The sequence below is a fragment of the Pelmatolapia mariae genome, linkage group LG12 (genome assembly GCF_036321145.2).
Source record: "Pelmatolapia mariae isolate MD_Pm_ZW linkage group LG12, Pm_UMD_F_2, whole genome shotgun sequence".
Lineage (NCBI taxonomy): Eukaryota > Metazoa > Chordata > Actinopteri > Cichliformes > Cichlidae > Pelmatolapia > Pelmatolapia mariae.
In genome coordinates this window covers 17202252-17226436 of record NC_086237.1, presented here as the reverse complement: position 1 = coordinate 17226436, position 24185 = coordinate 17202252, and the positions used below count along the sequence as shown (strand labels likewise).

The 24185-nt window shown below is 43.1% G+C and overlaps 1 protein-coding gene across 3 annotated transcripts in view; it reads right to left on the bottom strand.

Moving 5' to 3' along the window:
• Positions 1 to 24185, bottom strand: part of LOC134638441 (tetratricopeptide repeat protein 28-like) — a 178096-nt gene that overhangs the window by 23188 nt on the left and 130723 nt on the right. For all 3 annotated transcript variants that reach the window (XM_063489064.1, XM_063489065.1, XM_063489066.1), the window contains 4 exons: positions 15317 to 15824; positions 4383 to 5179; positions 3696 to 4240; positions 1882 to 2405 (listed from right to left, as the gene is read on the bottom strand). In XM_063489064.1, the coding sequence (XP_063345134.1) occupies positions 1882 to 2405; positions 3696 to 4240; positions 4383 to 5179; positions 15317 to 15824 (2374 nt within the window). The remainder of the gene's footprint in view (positions 1 to 1881; positions 2406 to 3695; positions 4241 to 4382; positions 5180 to 15316; positions 15825 to 24185) is intronic.

Sequence of the window (24185 nt, the reverse complement as noted above, 5' to 3'; positions counted from 1 at the left end):
GAGATCCATATCATCCAGCTCTATTTAGTTTTAAATGCTTCTTGACAAGCCCTCAACAGCCTAACAACATGAACACGCTTTAAGGGAATTTCTAAGTTGGTCCTGTCCTAGAAAGAATTTATATGTGTTACAAAACTCGTTTTCCACGGTGAAGGCCGAAACGAAAATGCTTATCTGATGTTTAGTTGCGTATCTGACCTTTGATCAAGACCCCATCTTGATCAAAGATGAGTTTTTCATATGATTTTGTCTTCCTATAAATGTTTTGCATCCAACATTCACCACAAATATTATTAATTAGAGTGTAGCTTATAAAATGTTTTGTGCAGAATACATATAAATACACTTGCAAATTAAATGATGTAAACACAAGAGGCTTCCAGTACATTTCCAACAAATAACTGCCCTTGAAGGTTAATATTGTTATCCCTTTAGTTTGCTTAATAAGTGATTCTATAAGTCAGGCATGGAATATCTCCATTAGTCGCTACAATGACTGCATTGATTTAATGACACTATTGATTGCATCAATCGTTGGAAAGTGCATCTCGGTGTGTAATGATTCTTTGTTTAACATTTAGAAAGTCCTGCACAATGCTCTGTAATATTACAGTGTAAGATAAAGAAAAAAACCCCAAAGCTTATTATCGGGCAGCCTTATCTTTGTATAATGTACTGCACAACAAAGTATAATCATCCGACACGCAGACACATACAGATACACGAGCAGTGGTTTGGAGGTCACATGCTGTCGACAATATCTGCTAGTTTGGAGCTGCTTTTCCTTTTCCCTCTTACTAATTAATCTTTTTTGGAAACAGAAACAAAACATAAGCAGTGCAGCATGAAGATAAAAAAACTAGAAGTGGAAGCAGAAAAAACAGAAAAACTAAATGGGGAAAAAAACCATGCCAACTTTTTGGTCTGGGCAGGTTGGCCAGAAATAATTGGCTGTCAAGGCAGCACTGTTCTTTTTCACGGCCAGACCAAGGAGCAATGCAAGGACAGTGCGGGGGACAGTAAGAGGACGGTGTGGAGACAGAATGGCCTGTCGCCTTTGTTTCCATTAAAGCTCAACAAGCAGGCCTGCAGAGGGTGTATGGGTCACCGCAGAAAAAGTGAACTCGAATACAGCCGGCAAAGGAGAGATAGAGGAGATTTATTCTTGCTCCCCTGCATTCCACTCACTCCAGAGCGGAATATACAAATGTCCTCTTACACAAACTCCGGCTTCATTGATTCAAACAGGGTCTGGGTTGTAACATGGTGGGTGGTGCCTGTCAGTGAGCACGGGCAAGTCTGGCGCTGTGGACGGTGAGCTAACACATCCATGAAAGATGCAACTTATCACATCCTCAGGAACAAACACTTTGAGCGGTGCCACTGACATAATGAATTTCTGAGAGGCCAAGCTGCAGGTTTTTATTTCGCCATAATCTGCGGGGCACAATGAAGCGTTAAGAGGCAGGAGTATGACAGCTATGGTGTGAAAAGATTCTTTTGCAGCTTGCTGCAAAGAACCCTCTGAGAAGGTAGATACAGAGGTGTGAAAAACAGCTAGGGGTGCACGGGAAAAATGCCTTGGCATGCATTCTGATAGGTTTGCATAGACATACACACACACAAATGCTGGTATACATATACAGCTCAGAAGACAACACAGACGCATAATACACACACAAAATTCCCTAGTGCACTTATAACACATAAGCACACACACACATTCACACACATATACATGCACACAGCCTAATAAAAATGTGGCAAAGGCTTAGCAACAAATAGGCTCTGCATTTCCTATTCATGAATTCACAAACTCTAAGCCTATCAGCTCAGGCAACAAAGGCAATCCTCTCTCCTGTTCCCCCCTGACTCACTCACCTTCCTGCAGGTACATGACAGCTTGTGAGTAGTTTTGCAGTGCGTGGTGTGTTCTCCCCAAGCTGCCATAGGCCAGTGTCTTGGCAGCCAAGTCATTAGTCTGAGCAGCCACACTTAGGTGCTGTTCTTGGAACACGACCGCCCGCTCGTAGTTTCCTAGCGACTCATAGGTAAGGCCCAGGTTGCCATAGGCGCGGGCCTGGCGTGTGGTGCTGCCCGCTTCCTCTGCGATCTCCAGGTCACTTTGGTGGCACCGCAGGGCCGTTTCGTACTCTCCCATGGCTTGATATACAGTCCCCAAACCACAACTGGCGTCACCCTCCAGTAGTCTGTCCTGGGTGTCACGGGCGATGGCCAGCTGACGCTCCAGACAGGAGATGGCCTGCTCGTAATTGCCCAGCTGGCTGTGGAGCGCGCCCAGTTCACCGTAGGCCTGAGCCTTGCCTCCACACTCGCCCAACTCATGAGCCACCACTAGCCGTTTCTCAAAACACACAAGTGCCTGTTGTAAATTTCCCATAGCCCTGCAGATCAAGACAAAAAACAGCGATTGTTAGTGTGAAGCAGATTAGAAGTGAGATATGTGATGTAACCTAGCAAGAAAATTTGGAAGAATATGTCACTGACAGATTCAGTTAAAGCTGAAACAATCCCAAAATGCCTTTCAAGTTCACAACACTCAAAATCAAAAATCTATTTATAGCACTTTGTTTTATCTCATATCTTGGGAAAACTATATACTTTATTCATAAAGACATTCTCTTAACAGAGAACTATTAGAACGCATCGTGCAGCACACATTGCAGGAAGACTTTCATTTGCAAAGTGCCAGATAATTTCCGTATTGGAGTCAATGAAATATAGATTTTTGCCTTTCATTTCGGTGCTGAAAGCTGCTGATGTCGACAGACTAAAGAGCGTGTGAAAGTATTCCTATATGAAGAATATTTGAGGCATGATATGATATTTCAAGTGCAGACTATTTTGCAGGAGAACACGGTTAACCGTGTAAGATAGGCCACCTGCTCCCATCCTCTCGAGTACGTATTGACAGAATGGAAATCATCCCATGTGAACATTTTATTCGCCTTTGCAGCCTTCAAACAGACTTTTATCGCATTCTCAGGAACAGCAACAATTGCTGGCTGCTGGTTCAAATGGTGCATTAAAAGAATAAAAGCCTTCGGCTTAATTAATCTTGTGTGATAATGTATTTGCTTGACTAAGAGCCGCTGGAAGATGAGAAGGGTTTATGTGTGATGTCTATTATTCCCTTCTGAACTCATGCATGGCTAATACTGCTGTGTGTGATTGCTGCCGTGCCATGCTGATGACGCACAATAAGAAGAAAATCATCTCTGAAATGAGGATTTCGGCGAGCCTTCTCGTGTTTTATTTTGCAGTGTAGTCTCCCAGGTTGCTATCAGCTCTTTGAGGCATGAGGAGAAATAGAACGGCGAAGAGACACAAGATGTAAGAGGTTGTCTCGAAATAACTGTGCTTCCCTCCGTTTCAGACATCTGTGTGCCAAAGCCACTTTGCATACAGATAAGGCCAGGGCCGCTAGGCTGCTGCTACTGAGACGGCTAGCGCCACATCCAAGTGCTGTTCACTACAGCGAGGCGTCTCTAAACTATGGTGGTCCATAATTGTGAGAGCAAGGAGACAAATTATATGCAAAGTACTGTCATTAGTACTTAAAACTGAGCCGATACAAGTATCTGCTGCCGTAACAGCAAGAGGATATTAATGCTGAAAAAAAGTGTCTCTGATAATATCAAAAAAGTACATTTGAAACAAATTCCTAGACTCACCTGTGTCCATTGCCTAAGCCTCTATAGGCTTTCTCCTGGTCCTGCATGCGGTTGAGGCTCTGAGCCACTGACAGATACTGGTCATAGTATTTGATGGCTTCCTCGAAGTCTCCGAGAGCCTCGTAACAGTCTCCCAGATTACCATAGGCCCTGCCCCGGTCCATTACTGCCTCGTTTCCACTCAGCTGCTGTAAAGTGGCCAGCTGTTGTTCAAGGTAGCCAATAGCCTCCTCCATCACCCCTACATTCATTTTCGTGATGCCCATGTTTCCATACACCTGAGCCTCCACAACAGGATCCTTCAGCCTCCGACCGAGTTCTAACTGCTCTTCGTAGCTCTTGAAAGCCATCGCGTACTTCCCGAGGGCCATGTAGACAGCTGCCAGATGACCATGGGCTTTGCACTCTCCTGACACATCACCGAGCTCTTGGTACACTTCCAGCTCCTGGGTATGGTAGCCCAAGGCTTTGTCATATTTCTGTACAAGTCTATAGGTGGCCCCGAGGGCAGCATACGCACAGGCCTCCATCCTACGCTCCTTAACCTGAAACAAGAAAGAATTTCACTATATTGGCATAAAGGACATAACAGAATAATTATAAATGAATAAATAAACAAAATAAACATTTTCATTTTAATAAGAAGAAGAATTGTTCTAGAACAATATGTGTTATGTGGGGCCACACCTGGTGAGCTAATGCCAGTTGCTGCTCATAAAACTGAATGGCCCCGGCCACATCCTTTTTACAAACAAATATGTCCCCCAGGTTCCCCAGAGCTCTGAAGCGAGCCTGTGCATTGTTCAGGGACTGGGCCAGAGACAGCAGGTACTTCTGACACTCCTCTGCCTTAGTGAAGTCTCCTAGAGCCTTGAAAGCCAAACCAAGGTTACAGTATGCCTTGGCCTGGCTCAGTTTGTCATGTAGATCCTTGGCCAGAGCTAGGTCCTGCTCATAGTATTTGACAGCATCCTGGTAGTTGCCCAAGCAGTAGTGGGCATAACCCAGATTGTGACAAACTTTCCCTTCGCTCTCCATATCTTGGAGGTCAGGAGACAACCGGAGGTACTGCTCATAGTAGGGTACAGCCTGAGGAAACTCTCCTCGAGAGCAATGGAAGTTGCCGAGGTTTCCCAGAGCCCGTGCCTCACTCTGGACATCTCTGAGCTCACGAGCTATGTTGAGATGGTTCTGATAATGCTGCAGAGCACGGTCGTGAGCACCCAGAGCTTGGTAAGCCACAGCCAGGTTGCCATGGGTGGAGGCCTGTGAGGCTCGGTCGTTGACCTCCATGGAGATCTGCAGCTCCTGACGGTGGTAGCGAACAGCCTGGTCAAAGGCTCCCAGGGCGTTGTAGGCATTACCCATGTTGCCATAAGCCCGGCCCTGAGCAGCATAGTCATTTAGCTCCTGAGCAATGGCCAGGTGTGTTTTGTGGAGTTTCAGTGCGGTCTCGTAGTCTCCCTTCATCTGGTGGATGATGCCTGTGGAGAGGGGGGGAGAAAGCAAAAGGATGAAGTTAAAGACCCATTTAGGGGAAAATTGTAATTGAGTAAAATTCGAGTGCCTCGTCAGCTCTTCGTGTACAAAACAAGTCATTTGGTTGTTAAAATAGGCTCTCCGAGCCATCTGTTCTCTGCTTACACAACACACTCTCCCACAGAATTATGGTCATTAAAATGTAGTGCAATCAAACAAGAGTTATTATAACACTAAAATAGAATCTTTTGAATGTTTAAGCTGTCTTTGATGATCGTGTCTTACAGGGATTTTACCAAAATCAACAACTTTTCCACAGGGTTGAAAATAGCTACGAGTGAACGAGAAAGAAAGACAGGGGAAGTAAAAGTGTGGGGGAGTGTGAATAGCAGATGGAAAGCTCAGCAAACAACTTTAGAAAAAAAATTTGATAAGTGTGGAGAAACAATAAATAATGGAGAACCCAGTCTATTGAGCATATTATCTCAGATAAAATACCATCCTCTGAAAAATAATAGCTTTACCCCACAGCCAGGCAGCTATCTGGCACACAGACACACACAGGCACACACACAGACACAGACAGAGGCACACACAGGCACACACACATCCAAACAAATGCGCACCCACACCTTTTTACTCATACAAAATGACAAATACACAGCAGAGAGTAAAGAGCCGTAGTGGCAAGTCTACCATTCTTCCCCTCCTTTCCTTTGAGCTTTTAAGACTCACTGCTAATCTGTATGTTTCCTCGTTTGCTTTGTCACCTAGCCTTCAATGATAATAACGGCAATGATAGAATTAAAGTAAACTGAAATTGTAGACAGGGTGGCTGCGGGCTAGCGGATGGAGACGAAGAAAACAGCTGCAAGGCAAATAATTCAGTCTTTCATCTACCATACCGCCTGACCATCACGGCTCTGCTGCATCAGCACAGAGACTAATGGGCCAGTAGGATGGGGGTTCAGCCGCTGATGGGACACAAGGGATGGAAACAGTTCTGGAGCCAGAGTGGGTGGGAACTGGGGATGGAGAGGGGCTCTGTGGCTTGTGGTGAGTGTGTGATGGTGCCGCTGGGATTAGTTACCACCATGTGTGTTTTCCCATTCATTTCAACCGAAACCTGCCACATTATGAGCCCGAACACAGGCTACGTAAACAGTGGGATTGAAACTAAACAGAAGGCTCAAACGACTGCAGAAGTTACACAGTAGATGTGGAAACGCATTCTGATGTTGGCTGAGTCAAAAAGCAGCACATCTGGCCGATGCCAATGGAAAAAAGCTTTGGTGTCGTTGCAGTGTGAGTCATTGGACTGCACACTGGTTTGACACATTGCAAGCTTTGTCTATGTATACATACGCATACCCACAGTGCATGCATACTTCAGATAATGTTGCAAGACATTTACATGGTCCAATACACACCGATATTTCAGTCTCAATTAAGTGTAAAATAGGAGACAAATTAAAATACTAAACCTGCCTGAATTGGATGTCTGAAAATTAGACAGAAAATAAATCCACCAGCCTTTCCTGCAAATAATTTAGATTTATTTGGGGAAAACATAATTAAAGATCCCCTGCCTGCTTAATTCAGACCGTGATTCAGCATGCGGCACACACCCAGCGACAAATCAAACCTGATATGCCGTTCTTTGCCTGCTTGTGTTCTCGGGTGTAAGTGATACAACCTGAACTGACCTTCTAATCATCAGGTCACGGCCCTGAGGAATTGGTATGCTAGGCATGCCACACAGCAGAACCCAAACAGAAGCAGCGCTGCCAAATGAGAAGGAAGGATTCAGAATCCAAATGATGACTTTCATAATGAGTCAAATGCATGTTGCTGTTGACTATATACAGCACAAATAAAAGTAAATATGGGGTTTTCAGGTTTGACAAACTTCCAAGTGCTCCCATTCCTTAGAGTCTTTTCTTAGAGTGAAAGCATGTTAAGATTCACAGCAGGCTAGTTGGAAGAGTACGGATAGTTGTAGCCACAAAGTCACTCCCAAGGTTATGCTTTCCCCAGTGGAGGCTGATCTTATTGAGGATATAATGCCTACTGATGTATTACCAGCAAACATGTTCCATGCTGCAGGCTAAAAATGGATCCAGGGCTCGCTGACGGACGCAGGGGTAAAGGAGGCAGGAGACTGGACAGAGGCTGGGGGAGTATGGCTAGGTTTATGGCTGGACTTGGAAGATGCAGCCAAAATTGCCATAAGCCTCAGGCTATGCCTGGAGCCACACTTGAAGCAAGAAAATATATTCTGTGCCCCCCATATGGTAAGAGGATTATGAGGCCCTCTGGGAATAGTATCCAGCATAGCAGTAAATAAAACCATACCAGATATGATGGTAAATACTGCTGCAACACAAAATTTGGGACTTAGTACAACGAGGTTTAGCAGATGTGGCCATCGTTGCATACTGTCCAAATCAAAACGACTGCAACAAAACATCATTCTTACCCCTCAATTTAACGTTTGATTTTACTGCAAGTCTGTGGAGCACACTAAATGCACTTTAGTAAAATGTATTAAAAATATGGTTCAATTATTGTTCTTTTACACAGCTTTAGAAAAAAAAACAGTGGAAAAAAAACCAGGATAAAGCAGACACTATGCAATCCAAATACTTTTATACAGAGCCCTATCCATCCCCCCATGACCAAAGACATTAAAAGCATGACAATGTGTTGTCACTTTTCATTACATAGCTGGCTGTACATAGAGGGATATGCTGCAGTGATGACTTTGAGGGATGGTGTCGTGTTCCGAGTAAGTCACTGTGTCATTCTTCCAGGAGCTAGGAAGGTCCGGAGCGCTGCTGCCTGCAGTCAGCTAAGAGGATTTTACAAACAATGCTGCTGCTGCCACTGGGCTGATACCAGGAAAAGAGGTGACCAGTCTGTGTCCAAAAAACATAAATAACTGGGGTTCTATATTTTTATTTCAGAATGAGGTCAATATTTTAGGTTACATGATGGAGAAAATGAGGACACAATCGTGGAATAGTGTCTCTCTTTAATATTTCAGTCTTTGGTTTCTGCTTCAACCAAGAACTATTTGAGAGATATGATAATGAGTTTGGACAGTATTTACAACACATTCTACCGTACCACAGCTGCCATAAATAGCTGAATAAAAAGCTGAATATATTTTAGTTTCTAGGGAACCAACTGTGAAATTCTGGACCAATAAAAGCTTAGTTTGGCTGTTCCCTTATTCACCAGGGGTCACCATAGCAGATGGAGGTGCATATTTTTCAACCAGATACCCTTCCTGACCCACAACTCCTGGGATTTGCATCTCACCCCAGTCTAGAATCGGGGATCTTTTGCCTATTAGGTGAATGTGTTAACCACTACCTAATGGACCAATACAGATATCGATTCAATATCATGAATTAATTAACCATTTAAATAAGAATAACAATAATATTTAAACAAATTCAACTTTATTTTCTTGTTGCTCTTCATCACAGTATCCTTTAGCATTTAGGAACAGAAACTGATGTGGCACAGCAGTCAACAAGGCCAATATACTTTTGGATGCGCTAAGTGCACAACACTGCTACTTTCTGACAGCCGTCCTTGTCAGCTGGATGTGTGCTATGTCTTTAACTTTATCTGCACTCATGTACTCAAGAGTTATTTACTTTAGTTTCTAAGCTGAGCAGCCTTGATTGCCATCTGCCTGCCTGTTTGGTATCTGTATTACTACTGCATTGTTTTGTGGGAAATTAACACAGCACAGAGCCCTGTGCATACTGTAAAGGCAGTATAAAAAACAAGCAAATAAAAGATGCACTGCTATTTTAAACTACTTGATGCTGTTAGTATAGAATTTCCAAAACAACCAACCATTTAAGAAGGCAAAAGAGGATAAAACATCAGTAATCATTCTTTTCTTAAAGAGGCCCTAGTTCTAATTTCATTTATATTTTAAGCCATTCTTTAAATGATAACTCAGTTCTTCCCCACACAGGATACAGTGTAATTATAGATGGCTAATGAGAGTCTCTCTGCTAACACAGTTTTCAACTTTAGGGATCTCGTATGAAGTTAAAAGAAATATTGCACTGAAACAGCATTATTTATAGCTGCCGTCTGAGTATGACACTCATACAGAGAATGTGAAACTTCCAAAGATGATACGGATGACTGTATCATAATAGCAACGGTGCAGGCAGCCCACATATCAAGTATATGGAAATTAAAGGGTGGATGAAGGATGAAATGCTACATTATATGAAGCATTTTAAAAGAGTTGCACAATACACAATAGCATTGTAATGATCTGTTGGGGGAAGCAGTGAGCTGAAGCAGACATCAGATCCTCCTGGGGTCTGCAGGAAGGGGTGGAGCTGGGGGGTTCTGGACTTAAGGTACTTAATCCTCACTCGCAGACACAGACATCTCCTACAGTCTGACTGACAGAGGCCCAGGAAGGACACGATGTGGATAGATGGGTGCGTGCTTAGAGGGTGGGTGGCCTGCCAACAACAACATGCAGACAGAGCGCTGTGCTCGCCCTCTTGCCTGTGGCTGAGCTGTGCTCCTTTGTGCTCCAATTGACCTCAACCCCTATTTCAGCCCACTAAACCAAGTATCTCTATACTATCTACACGACTGACACCTGACTCATCCTGCCTCTTAACCAACAATGTTCAGTCTCAATTATCTCATCTTTTTCGGTTGCACTGCAAAATCTCCTGTCTGTTTAGGAATAGGTCACATTTCATGCTGAATTTGCAGATGTGCTGCAAAAAAAGGGCACAGTCGTTCGAGGCAGAGCAATGCTACAGCTCTTTTGTTTCGTTTATTGGCTCCGCAGTGAGTCAAGTACTAATTCTGCATGGCGAGCTATACTTCAGTGTAAGAACCAGGACCAAGAGAGTGTTTCACAAGGCCTTTCGTCCGGTTTCTGGCTCGGTATTTGGTCATGAGATTAATGGGGCCATGCTAAGGGGAGACAGAGAGCATCTGCTGCTTTTTGGAACAAAACAGAAAAGTGGGGCCAGGCTAGAAAGACACACTCTCTTTCAAAAACCTCTCCAAGAGAGTAACGTAAGCCTGACATCATAATAGGCCCATCACCACTTGACCTCTTCTCCAACCACTGTTCCTTTTACTCCTTTTTCTCCTTACTTACTTGCAGGCCAGCTAATATTTACTTAAGGCATTTACCTGGCCATTAGTGGAGAGTTTAAAAGTGTCACAGGACTTAGATAAATTCACTTTTAAACATTTGCTTGGCTCCTTCACAGCCCCTATCCGTGCAATGTGCATTCATTCATCCTGTTTGGCCAATTAGGCTCACTAAATTCCTCTGTAAATTCAGTCCTCTCTTGCTCCCGCCTCTTCCTGGTCAGACTTCTAATATATCCACAGTTACCACTTTTTCCAAAGGCTTAGGTACAAAAGTGAATAATCCGCGTGTATCGGTGCTCCAGGCAAGTCTGGTCCCTGTCTGTACTTTGCTCCAGTTATGGGCAGCACTGGAAAAGTACTGGATTCATGTCCACACAACCATAATATTATGATGCTGACGAGGAAGATGAGAGAGCATTCGGTAAAATCATTTCACAACGAGCAACATCTTTTTCTCTTCTTTTTTTAAATAAAATCTGCTAATTAGTTCTTTATTCTTCCTGTTTATGGCACTTACTCAAAAGGTTACATCAATTTAACTCCTTCCATAATTGGGTGCCAATGAGCTCCTAATCTCAGGGTCAGCGTCAATTTATTTCAACCAAAGTGACAACAACTACGAGCGCTTAAAATACCAAGTCCGCTGCCGGTGCTGCTGACACATGCAATCCATTCTCAAATGACTTGCAAAAGGGAAAAAGCTAAAAAGCACTAAAAGTGCAGACAGTCTTTATTACAGCAACTTCAGAAACTCTTTCGTTATACAAGTTATGTTTTGTTTTTCAGAAGCAAGTGACAAGATCTAAATACAGAGCACAGCAGTACACACTGTCTGATTCCGTGTTGTTTTGCGAACTCCTCTCTCTGTTGTTTTCCTCTTTCTGTTTCTGTTTTTGCGAACATCAGCAGAAAGCTCTCCCTGAGGATGCACAATAAAAGGAAAGAAGGGGGAAAAAATGCTTAATTAGGAGTTTCACCTCCAGCCTTTCCAGCTTGAAGGAGCCAACGTTTCCAGTGACTCCTTTTGCGTCATAATGGTCAAAGGAGCAGGATGACTAAAGAAAAGCAAGCAGCAAAAGGCCGAGCTAAGAAAGCACAAACACTTCCAAACAAACTTATTTGAAGTCTCTTTGAAGTGAAATGCACAGGGGTGGGCGGGCGGGGGGAATAATACAATTTACATTCTGTTTCATGAATACCACAAATGTGAAGTACATGGGATCCCCCTCCGCCTCATTCCTCTCTGAGATATTAAATATTGCTGACTAGGGGGTAAGTTGGCCAATTAATGAATAATAAATGGAGCAGGAATGCAACATTTTCATATCCTTTATAGGTCAGAGTGTGCTGAGCCAGGGCTGCTGGTACCGCCGGGCATCACGGTTTGATATTAAAGCACGGCAATCTCTATACAACTGTACCTCAGAGCCATGTCAACTGCTGCCGCTCCACCCACACTACACGCAACATTAACGACGAGCTGAGAGGGCATAATAAAAGTTTGCTCATTCCTCTTTCTGCAACTTCTGCCTTCCCATCCCTCTCGCGATGTTTTTTCCGCTTTTATCACTGCTCGTTAATCTTCACTCGATCATCCACTCCCTCTTTGTGCACAGCGTAAAGGCAGTATTTCTTTTTTTCTTTTCTTTTTTTTGGAAGTCTGAGACAACATCCTGTTAGTTTTAGTCCATATCTTCTTGTGCTACATAAGCAGGCTCGCGGGCACCGATGACGGGGAAAAACAATGCACGGCGCAGTGGCGCAAACAAAAACAACAACAATGGGGCAATTACGGACTGATGCTTCACAACCTCCACTTCATTCTCTGTTATCTTCATTATTCAGCTCCTCTTGAATCAGCTATTAAAGGTAATTAAGCGATTCATCAAGTCAGTTTCAATTACTGGGAGCTTGACAGCTGCAGATTACAATCAGTAGGGGTGAGCGGAGAGATGGGGAGACTGAGAGAGGGAGGCATCAAAAAGTGAAGAGAGAGAGAGAAAACAGACAACAAGTGCTAACCGATCAGGCAACACGGAGATGGGCAACAAGCTCTCCTGGGTGTCGAGTGCTAATGTATCCACATGACGGTCCAGGCATGTCCAGGCACCTGTCCACAAAGCAACAGGCTTCATAGTTACCACCCACTCACTTAGCTTCTGCTCCGTCACCAGCTGGCGGTCTTTGATACCACATCAGCTACACTATCATTACTCTGTCATGGACTGGAAGAACTGTAATGTTAATAATGAATAAAACTGCTCTTGCCATCATAACAGCAATCACGCTACAGACAGGGATAAATCTGCTGCCTAACATACAGTGCCCACTCGTAATAAAGCTCACATGTAGCATCATAAAATGTCCTCACAGGCACCCCTAATTTATGGGAACCGGTTACCAGCTTTCTTTTTTTTTTTTTTTTTTCTAAAGTCAGGTGTGTGTTGGAGCTAAGAGCAAGACAGAACGTGCAGCCATTAGGCTGGTCAAAGGACAGCTTCAATTTATGTTTGGCTGATTAACCTTGCACTCTGCTTGCACAATTTTGCGCATTAGGTTAAGGAATAATTCATCTGGAAGGAACTATTATGCCTCTTAGTTGTCCATTAGAGTTGGGTTTACTACAGTCTTGATGGCTATCATAAGTCATCTGGCACATGTTGTAATTGCTGGACTAAATACAGAAGAATTGCCCCTATCATAGACTGCTCATCGGGTGTTGAAAATCCAAAAGGGCACCTTTATCCCCAAGCTTCCCTTCATCATTATATCAGCACACTCCGCAAGGTTACTTTCTAATAATTTCAGCAGGATTTAAATGTGAAACACTGGATTGTAATTACATTTTTAAGATCCGGCTCAATCAAATATTACACTTCTCCCACCTAATTTCTATATCTATCTCACATTCACATTTCAATGGAAGATGTGATTAAATCTGAACCATTCTGAAGGTGAGAGCAGAGCAAATTTATGTCAGGGAATTTCCCATTAAGAATTACAGACTTGCATGGGGGTCTATTTACTTTCTGACAGTCTCCAAGTAGAAATGACAGCTGATTTTAACATGCACCATCCTCCTTGCTCTCATTGTAGACTCCTTGCACTTCACTTGCCTTATATCACATTATCTGCTGTGCACTATCCACTTGAGACATTCATTTATGAATTAAATATATATTTCTGCAAGCAACTTTACACAAAATAGTAATGATAAAGTAACACCACAGCATATTTTCAGTGTATAATATACTGCTTGGCTTTATGAGTCGTAAATATTCAGTAAAACAATGATAAATAAGCAGCGCATTTAAAGAAGACAAAGGAATGCAGCCTGCAACATAGCCAAAACCCTAAGACGAGGCTCTCATACTCATAATCAGCCTAAAACAATGCAAAGAGCAGTCATTAAACACTCATATTCCATCTCTTTAGTCTCCTCCATTGTTCTGTATTAATTCAAAAAAATGCCTTAAACCAAGAAAGCTTGGTTTACAGCAACTACGTGTAAATATAGAGTAACTGAAATGTTATCTACTTCCAGTCTACAAGATTTCTTGCTATCAAACTACCAGATGCTTCCTCATCTTGGAGGATGTGCTTTGAAATAGATCTGTCATTGAGCTCCTGAACAGGATGGCATTTGAAGTGAGGGATCGCACCATATCATGGACAATGGTGACTGACGGTTTTTAGAGAAGAAGTAAAAACATGCAAACAAAAATCAACAACAACATAAAAGTTTACCTCAACTTCTGACAATGCAAAGCAATATGTCCAATAAAGTGCAAGTATTCGAAATCTTGGTAGAAAATTTGAAATCAGATCAAATTTGAAAATTTGATCTATTTTTGAACCTGAGCCCCATCTTTCTAGATTGAAATTAATTGTAGGGACAAACACGTATGTGGAATAGTTCTAGTGCTGAACAAGAACACTAACCAGCAACTGCAAAAGAGCTGCAATGCCATTCCACATGGCAATTGTCCACGTAAAAGTGATTGTTTTTGCCACTAACTACTTTCAAGTGTGTGACAACACAAAGAACAGATGCATGTAACTGAAGTCTCAAAAAGTCTTACAGGAGGTGACTTGATGGAGGATGCGTGTGAAATAGTTGTGTTAAGTGACAAATGCGTGAAAACACTGGGCATCGCAAACTGTCGTGTTAGCAGTGACCATTTTGACACGTGATCACAACTTCCACTCAGACAAGAGAATTAATCCTTAATGAAGGTGCATTTTCCTGAAGGGAAAGGGTTTTATAAGAGCAGAGAGACTTACAGATGTAAGTTATTTTGTTGATCAAACTTCCACTGAGCGAGTGAGTATTAAGGGTTTAATGGATTAAATGGTTTGTCTGCAAAATGTCAGTAAATATTGGAAGCTGTCAACTGCAATTGCTCAAAGTCGAACATAAATTAATCAGATTTTTTGTTTTTTATTCTCCAAAACACAACAAGACAAATCTATAATCAGACAAAGAAAAGCCTGTTTATTTCCTGTTGATTAACTAATCAATTAATTAACTAATCCTTGCAGCTCTAAAGGAGCAGCATGATTATACAGTTTACCTCTTGGTTGTCAACACAGAGAATAACATGATTGCTGCTGCTGTAAGAGCATAAAAACACATAAACCACTGAGGGCTGTCTGTAAGTCTTATGGATGAACTGCTTAAACAGTGTGATCAGTTAACTACCAGCTGACCCAGTACATCAGTTCAAACGCAGCCTCCTGATTGTGAATGCAAGACGTCACCTCTTAATCAGTGACGTCTTATGTTATAGTATTATCTTTCTTTCTTCTTGTTAGACTCTAATAATGATTCAGATTTAGATTAATTAGAGATAAATGTATAGATATAGGAATATGTATTTGTTCATTCTGTGTGTTACAATCGTAAGAAATCGCCTAACAGTATTGAAGACCACAGTGTACATTACACAACAGCCAACCTAAACTGAAGTGTTACATACCTAAATTGGAAGAGGCCCTTCCTTCTGCAGCCCTGTCCTTCAAGCCCTCGGCTATAGCCAGCTGCTGCTCGTGGTACTGCTTGGCCCTCTCCAGATCCTGCATACAGCGGGCAGCATGACCCAGTCCTGCGTAGGCTCTCATCTCGATGGACTTCTCCTCCAGCTCTTGCGCAAGCTCCAGAACGTGAGTATGGTAGGACATGGCCTTGTCAAAGTTGCGGTGATAGTGGTAAGCGCTGCCCAGGTTACTATAGGCCCGGGCCTCCTCACGTTTATTTTCCAGGGCCTTGGCGATGCTCAGGTGCTGCTCATGACACTGGACAGCATTATCAAAGTCTCCCATGGCAATGTAGACGGCTCCCATGTTTCCCAGCTCGCGAGCCTCAGACAGCTGATCTTTGGACTGCTTGGCCAGAAGGACACACTGCTTGTGGCTGGCTAGGGCATTCGGGTAGTCCCCTATGGCTGTATATACATGGCCCAAGCTGCTCAGTGCCATTGAGGCTGCCTAGAGAAAAAGAGAAAGGCAGATACAGAAATAAACAGTAAGATACTAAAATCTATGCAAATGTAAAGAAAACACAAAAACAATTAATTACACCCACATTTGAGCAACAGTGAGTTTTTGTTTTTTGCTTCTACTTCAGACATTCCCCACCCACACCAATATGTCCCTTTACCCAGATGTACTGTAGATCAAATGAGAAAAATAAAGGAAAGAAGGAAAATCTAAACTCCCCAAATCTCATAGGAGGCTTAGTGCTCAGAGACCGAACAACAAACAAAACCTGATTTGATTTTGTCTTTGGCTGAGCGAGGAGGGGGGTAAAGTGTGATGCAGATCAGCGCAGCAGCAGGCTTGTTTTAAAGCCGCCAGTTTGCCCACTGCAATCACGCTTCGTGGCGCGCCACCACCAACGGAACAAAGACACTGCTAATCAGGAGGGAGAGAATGGGTGTTTTAGCTTCACACCAGAGCTGCGGGCGGCCAACTGACTGACTGCTTTCAAGATCTCACGCGCTAAAAACACGGAGAACAGAAATAAGACTCCAGTCTTTCCATTTTTATAACCAACGTCCATCTGTGAAAATGAAATTACAGAAAACACTGGTTATACCTGCAAAATGGGAGGCATTTCAGTATATAAATATAGAGGTTTCTAAAAGTTGATTTTTGACCCCCTATATGGCACATTCACTGCGAGCTTATTAGCTGTTTATATGGAGGATAAACAGCTGGGAATTAGGGTCAGTTGTCTTTGTGTGAACAGATGTTCAATTACTCATGCAGGGGCATCTAATAAAGCATCTCCTTCCTGAGGTCCCACTCTGCATCCACCAGCCAGGAAGAGGGTTGGAGGGAGGCCAGAGGAAAGGACAGACATCCTGACAGTTAAGGCCACATTAGAGCCCATCCCGGCCTGCGTGCAGCCTCAGCAACAGAAATGACCTGGATCATAACATACCCAGAAAGTCAAAACTGGAAAATTAAAAGTTACAGTTAAAGCAAAGGATGAACTACCCAATGTAGGCGTGAGAAAAGGCAAGGGACCTCCGTGAATTCAATTCGCTTTAACCATTTCCATATTGCTTAACGAATACAAATACGGATGTGATTTAAAGAACTGTGCTGGAGAGCAGGAGATGGTTTTTTTTTGTTTTCTTCTTTTGCATCGTTCCAGCACCACTTAATGAAAATATTGAGCGCTCTGAATAACTATAAAAGCGAAGGACATTGCTGAGAAAAAAAAAATCAATACAATCGGACACTCTTGAAAATGCTTATAAAGACAAACATTTTTCTCTGAATCTTTCACACATTCTTTTTTTAATGCACCAAACCAGCACTATCGTTCCGTCATTTCACATAGCTGCTGATGCCTGGAATCAATTACCTGCTGACATAAGGACTTCCAGCAGTTTGCTCAAGTTTAAAGACTTGACAAGGCATTATACAAGCCCAGGGAGGCAATTATCCCTCCGTCACAACTGTTGCTGTTTCATGTTCCCAGATAGCCTATCTAGAGCTGCTCAATTACATGTGCCTTTTGAAGCTTCCCTCCATCTCTCCGATTCAAACTTCAACTCTTCTGTGCAGAAAAACAGAGAGGATTCCTCATTTCTGTCTGTCTTCAACCGGGCGCAGTGGGAGACAGGGGAGAGAAAACAGGGGGTGGGAGGGGGGCACAATCATTCTCCAGTTGAGATGAGTTGCTCTTGTGATCAGTGTCCCTCTAAAGTGAGACTGCAACGCTGCATTTTCTCCTCAGATGGAAGCCAAGATAGGCAGATAATGAGGAGCCAGCCTTCCCAGTTACAGAGGATACACAGCGTTTGGCTCGGTGTTTTTGGACAGTGCTTGGGACCATATGAATCTTTCTCACTTCTGACTGCAGTCCTCCCCAACACTGCTCATTCTGACTCCCTGCTAGTTACAAAAAATAACACTCAGTCGGGGAAGAGGAATAATGCTGTGTAATTTCTGCCAAATTGACTTCATTCTAATTTGAGTCCATTTCTGTTCTGCACTTATCTTTCCTCCCTCCACATTCTTACGCTCGTCTCCCCCGCTCCGCTCAATTCGCCTGGAGAGTCAGATCTGATTGTGTTTACAGAGTCCAGCCCTTCTCCGGATGTGTGCTGATTTGATTAATCCCAACGCCGTCCATTATAAACTGTTGATAAACCACTGGCTCTTATCAGCAAACACATTTTGCACCAAAGGTCTGCTAATGAAAGGTAAACTAGTTCTGTCCGGGAGAGAGGAGGGAACGAGAGGGATACAGAGGACGGGCTGAGATGACATGTTAATCAGAAATGTTTGGCTCCGTTTTTTTCCCCTGACAGGGACAGTGGTTTAGGATTTCTTGCTGATTTTTCTCTCTCAGACTCCACGACTAAGTATGTTTATATTTTGTAGCACAAAAGAGAAATGGCTGCTTTCATAGAACATGCTAGAAGTAATGCATTATACTTTACATAATTAGCCCCTTATGTCATGCAACGAGGCTGCTTTTGATCACTGGCCTTGGTGGTATGCACGTTGTGTGACTCTGAGCCCCTGGTGTGTGTTTTATTTCTTACCCTGGAACAGACAAGTGCTGCCCACCACTTCACTGCAGCACTGAGCTATGTGGTTATGCCTCGCCTTACAGCTGTGGGACTATGGCTCTTTGAACATCCTCCTTTTTTTCACTTTGGACCTATGAGGTCTGATATACTTTAAACAACCAAGGCTATCATCACACACTGGCAGAGCTTATAGGACAAGCCTGGTTGCCATGGAGATCTAAATAGTTGGATTATGGTTGACCTTGTAGAGAGACTCCCACTACTATTCTTATAAACATAGGTGTGGGACCTCCTTCTGTGCGAACAAAAATAGGCAAACAAAGGCAAGGGCGAGTGTACAAACAAGCATCCACTGCTCTGCCTGTTGCTTCTTCAGCTGAACCTGGTGGATGTATCTGTATCTGGTCAGAGACACGCTTCTTCACTGGTGCATATTAACAGGTTTGAGCTAAAGAGGAAATCACAAAGGTCTGAAGTCTAAACTTGCTATATTGGCTTACGCGTAAGTGCACATAGCATAAAAGTGATAGAATTAGAGGTCAGTAAGGTGTAAGATGTTAAAGTTTACCCTCTGTCCAAAAGGCATGTGCTGCAGCAGGGCAGAGTAGCTCCTATTTTAGTAAAGTCTTATTAAAGGTATTATACGGAAGATGCGAGGAGTAATCAGAAGAAGAAAAGTAGTCCAATATGCCCATTTAAAGAGCCCAATGTTACGTATTTAAATGACACATTTGAGTGCTTGCCATTCATTATATCTGTAAAACACAAGTCAACTTTATTTATATAGCACCAAATCACAACAGCAGTCAACTCGCGGAGCTTTATATAGTACGGTAAAGACCCCACAGTGTTAGAGAGGGAACCCCAACAATCAGACAACACCCTATCAGCAAGCACTTGGCGACAGCGGGAAGGAAAAACTCCCTTTTAACAGGAAAGAATGTCCAGCCATCTGCAGTGACCGGCTGGGTGTGAGGGAAGGGAGACAGAACAAGAGATACACAAGCTAAATAAACAAATATTAATTTTAAAGAAGCTCGAACCAGCAATCTGTGTCAGCTGTGTTTGATAAAAGCTACCATGTATCGAGTATAGGCCATCATTAACTTCCTGGGTTAACCCAGGCATGAAACAAGCATCTGAAGTGATACCAGTCACTTCAAAAAGGTGACTAGTGTGACTGAGAACATTTGCAACACCACACGCTCGCACCTCAATGTATTCTCCCGCAAAACGCATGCACACAGGAACAGCTGTCTAATTAAAAGGCAGTGCAGAGGGAAGGTGAGGAGGACCATGCACCAGTGTTTCCCTTAACGAGCTGGGCTCAGGCAGCAACAGGAGCCTGGCTGGCAGGGAACAGAACCACACACTGGAGGGAGCGGGGGGGGGTGCAGGGAAGAGCAGAGTGGGAGGAGGAGGAGGAGGAATGGGGCCTGATAAAAGGCTATGGAAGAGATTGTGTTTGAAGGATGAGAGAAGAGAATGCTGGAGACGTCCCCAGGGCGAGGATGTCTTTAGATCTGAATTCACCTGCAGAGATGCATTTTGACAAAAAAGAAAACATCTCAACAGTAATAAACGGAACAGACCAGTCACAGATGCTCTCAAAGGAACTTGAACGAGGCTTTTTAAAGGTGAGCGTTCTTGTCTATGCATGCAAAAAAGAAACCCAAAACAAAACAACAACGAAAAACAAAAACACATATATGCATGTATGAAAAAACAAGAGAGAAAAAGGGGGGAACATAAAGGAGGCACGCTGGCGACGTCACTCTGGAGGGTTGGGGGTGGGGATTTGTATGATAAAATATTCATCTGGTTTTATGGGTGTATATTCCATTCTCTTTCCTCGCTCGGTGTTTGCACACAGATATGGATCCTATGGGAGCCACCATTAGATCAGCCAAATGACTGCCTCTCTGCCATATCAGAACCTTCTGTTTTTTTAAGCAGGCAAATACTCTGCTTTGCCAAGCGAGGGCAGGTACAGCTGTGCCTGATTGCTCGCTTTCACACACGCATTTGTGAGCTTACACAAACAGACACACACACACACATATCTAACGCACACAAGTCCACGGTGGCTGATAAACTCGCTGCAATCCAAGCTCAATTCAACGTTGCATCTTCCGAGCCAAATTTCAGCCCCGTTTCTCTTTTCCTTTCCAAGTTTGAAAATAACATTCATAAAAGTCATAACTCTGTTGCTTCCAGAATTGCAAATCAATGAAAGACAGGCTGTATCATCAACTGTGCCTTTGTGGGAATGTTATTTGTTTTTGTCTGAGAAGAAAAGAAATACAGACATAATTTTGGTGGCTGCCAATTACGTTAATCAATCACCAGAGCTGATTTGATCTATTCACACTGAAGAGATACCAGCGGAGCCACTTGTTTTTCTCTGATCTGTGTAACCTCCAGCGTGTAGATGAATGACGCCAGAGGTAGGAAGGTTAATAATTCCTTTAGCCTTCACGGGACATGTGCACAAAGGATTGATTGTCACTAAAGGTCAAGCAGTGGGCACTCATTACAGCTACTGTCCTGCCTGTCAGACTGACTACTGCAGTCACACAGAGCCGCACACTCACTGCAAACATATAGACACAAAATAACGTGTATCATTAGCTAATGATAACGATATGGCAAGCCACATGTTTACTATCTCACTATCTCACAACCTAACGCACAAATATTCCACATGTATCCCTGAACTTTGTGTGTTCTGTCATTTTGCGCATCTGTGCGTGTGTGTGTGTACTTCTGTGCTTAGCCACATTTTTGCAACTGTGTTCTGGAACATGCTTCTACTCATATCCACTCGTGTGTTTGTTTGAGGTTATAGCCTGTGAGTTGGTGGCAAACAGGCAGCTGAGAGGGAGGAACACTAGAGGCACAGAGTAAAATTGAACCTGACAGTCTCCATTGGTGTTGGTGGAAAATTTGACTGTTCCCTTTAAGTGGTGTGGGGGTTTGATATTTCAAGCTCCCTCTCTCTGACAATATGCTAGACAAAACAAGGCTTACAGAAATGGCCAAATGTTAAGTGAGGAAAAGAAGGAGAGGGCAGCACGGTAACTGAGCTTCCCAGCCCCCCACCCTCAGCAGTCCCCTACCTCAGAGTGCCCGTCCCCTGTGACAGGATGTCAGCATTGTTCAAATGCAAAAACAGCCCTCCTGCCTGCTGATATAAACACATGAATCTAAAGTCTGGTTGAGGAGGAAATTGAAGAGGTGGCACATAGGGGAAGTGGGGCACTGTGAATGAATCTTAATGTACTCCAAATCAGAGCAAAGCCTTGAAGGGTTGCACGACACTGCTGTTTATTTCTGTGCTAAAGTCAAATCTCCACAGGCATAGCTGTGTGTGATGCCTGCTGCTGTAGGGAATCAATTCTTGAGAGACCTTGTGGTGACAGAAGGGGAAATCACAGTGGTGTTTCAAAGTCATCTGAGAGCGGGGGGGGGCTTGAGGTAAACATCAAGGTTTGCAAAGCCTCAAGCAAAGGGACACAGAACAGAGAAATGCACGGTGCTTTGAAGAGCGGAAAACACCTTCTTTAAACTCTAATAATACTGAATGTAATTGAAAATGACTACTCAAAGTTAATCCAAAGGTACTGCAGGTGGGATAAGCTACTGGGGTGGCTGCTGACATGATTTTATCGATTGATCGATGATCAATTCTGTTTATAAGTCCCTCTCTTTATCCGTTTACTATCGATTGATTCCTGATCAATTTTATGTGCAAGAAAAAGACAGACCCACAATAGTTTTCAGCATCACGGCAACTTTTCTTTATTGTCTCTGGAAGGTGAAAACAATGTCAAAAAAGGCTTGCATGTGTGCAAAACCTCCAGTGCCCTGAGTTTCATGTCATTCAAACACTGATAAAAGAAACTGCAAAAGCAACACAACAGTCTAAAGTTAGATTAAAAGGGCTGTGCCATGTCATCATATAATGCTGGTTTCAAAGTCTATCCATTAAAAGCTAATTAGCTGCCGTTATGGTTTCCTGCTGCGGCTGAGGACACGGTGCCAAATATAGCGTAGCTTGTAGGCCTCCACTTCGCATCTGTTAGCATTCAGCAGGATACCAGGCAGTCAATCCAAGGACGCACAAGTCATGGGTTATTCAAGGGCATTTCAGAAGCCTAAAGATGGGAAGTGGTGTGTCTTTGTTAGTCTGCACAGCTGGACAAATCAGGCCTGGCATTTGGAACTACACAGCTCAATCTTTTTAATGGTACACAAGAAAATTTGGTGTGCTTGTGAGGAGAGGAGAGGAGAGGAGAGGAGAGGAGAGGAGAGGAAAGGAAAGGAAAGGAGAGGAGAGGAGAGGAGAGGAGAGGAGAGGAGACAAGTAAAGGTCTAAGGACCCGGATCAATATGAGTTGGCCAGAGTTGGCGCTTGGAGCACCCTGACACAAAGAATGAAATGAAGAGTGACAACCAAACGTCCAGACTATCACCACCTCACAGTTCTCTTTGAGAGGGGAGATAGGCGCTCCTGCACTGCTCTCCTCTAATCCACTAACACTAACACCTAATGGGTTTAGACCACATCGGATTTCTGTGAAACAGAACTTGACTTCTATCAACTTTTTTTGTTTTTAAAGTAGCATTCTCACAATCTAGATCAATGCTGAAAATAGTAAAGAGAAGAAAGGGGTATTAAAAAGTAAAGATATGCTGGCTTAATTAGTCATGACAAGCAGTGCACATCTTTAAGTTTCCTTCCTCTGTCTTTTCAGTAAATCAGCAGCAATGAAACAGAGAGTTTGCTGCTTTCTGCTTAACAGAAAGTGATCCCAGATCAGAAGGATCACATTTCCTGGGTTATTATTTTTGTTATGATTATTATTATTATTAGTAGTAGTAATCATATTATGAGCGGACTAGTTAAATGATTGCTTAGAGGTACACTTGACAGATAGAAGACAATATCAAATTTCTATTAAGATATTTAAATCTACACAAATAAGCCTTTTTTCATTAACAGTGGGGCAAATTAATGTTTGAAAGAGCAAACAAAACATTGCTTTTTGGCCCCTTTTATCTCACTAATCATGCTGTCATCAACTCTGTTTCCACAAGAAACAGCAAAATACTGCTGTCAACAAAAAAGCTCTGGTAAACCCACCGCACAATATCTGCACAGCAGGAAGAGTCAAATTGGCACGAGCTGGTGAAATACCTGCTGGGGAAAATCTAGCAGCTAATGAGCCACATATTTTTAAGGAACTGGTGGTGACCATGAAAGAGAGAATGAATAATGATTTTTCAGGTAGCCATAAATGCCAACGTTGGTCTGTGTCCGCTGGTTGTATAAATACTCTATGCAGTCCTGTGAAAAACAGTACAGCTTTACTACTTCCATAGCAATTAAAAGGGTAAGGAACAGTTAGGTGCTGCAAGTGATTACGTGATCATCAGCAAGTGTAAGCAACTCTATAAAAGCAGAGGTTCTGAAAGGTTGCTAATTGGAGCATTCAGGTGTGTGTTAAAATAATCCCACAATCTTCCCAGGAGTGGATGTCCCATCAAATTTCCCCGAAGGTCCACGAAACAATGTTCAAAGAAACTGCAACAACCCCAAGAGCTACATCTCAGACTCTACAGGCCTTGTCTGTTAAATAACAGACAAGACCAAAATGGATATAATGACAAATGAAAACCACACACAGCGCATTAGCACAAACACCTCATACTAACTGTCGAGCATGGTGGTGGAGGGGTGCTGATTTGAGATTGCTTTGCAGCCACAGGACCTGGTAGTCACTGAGTCAAATAT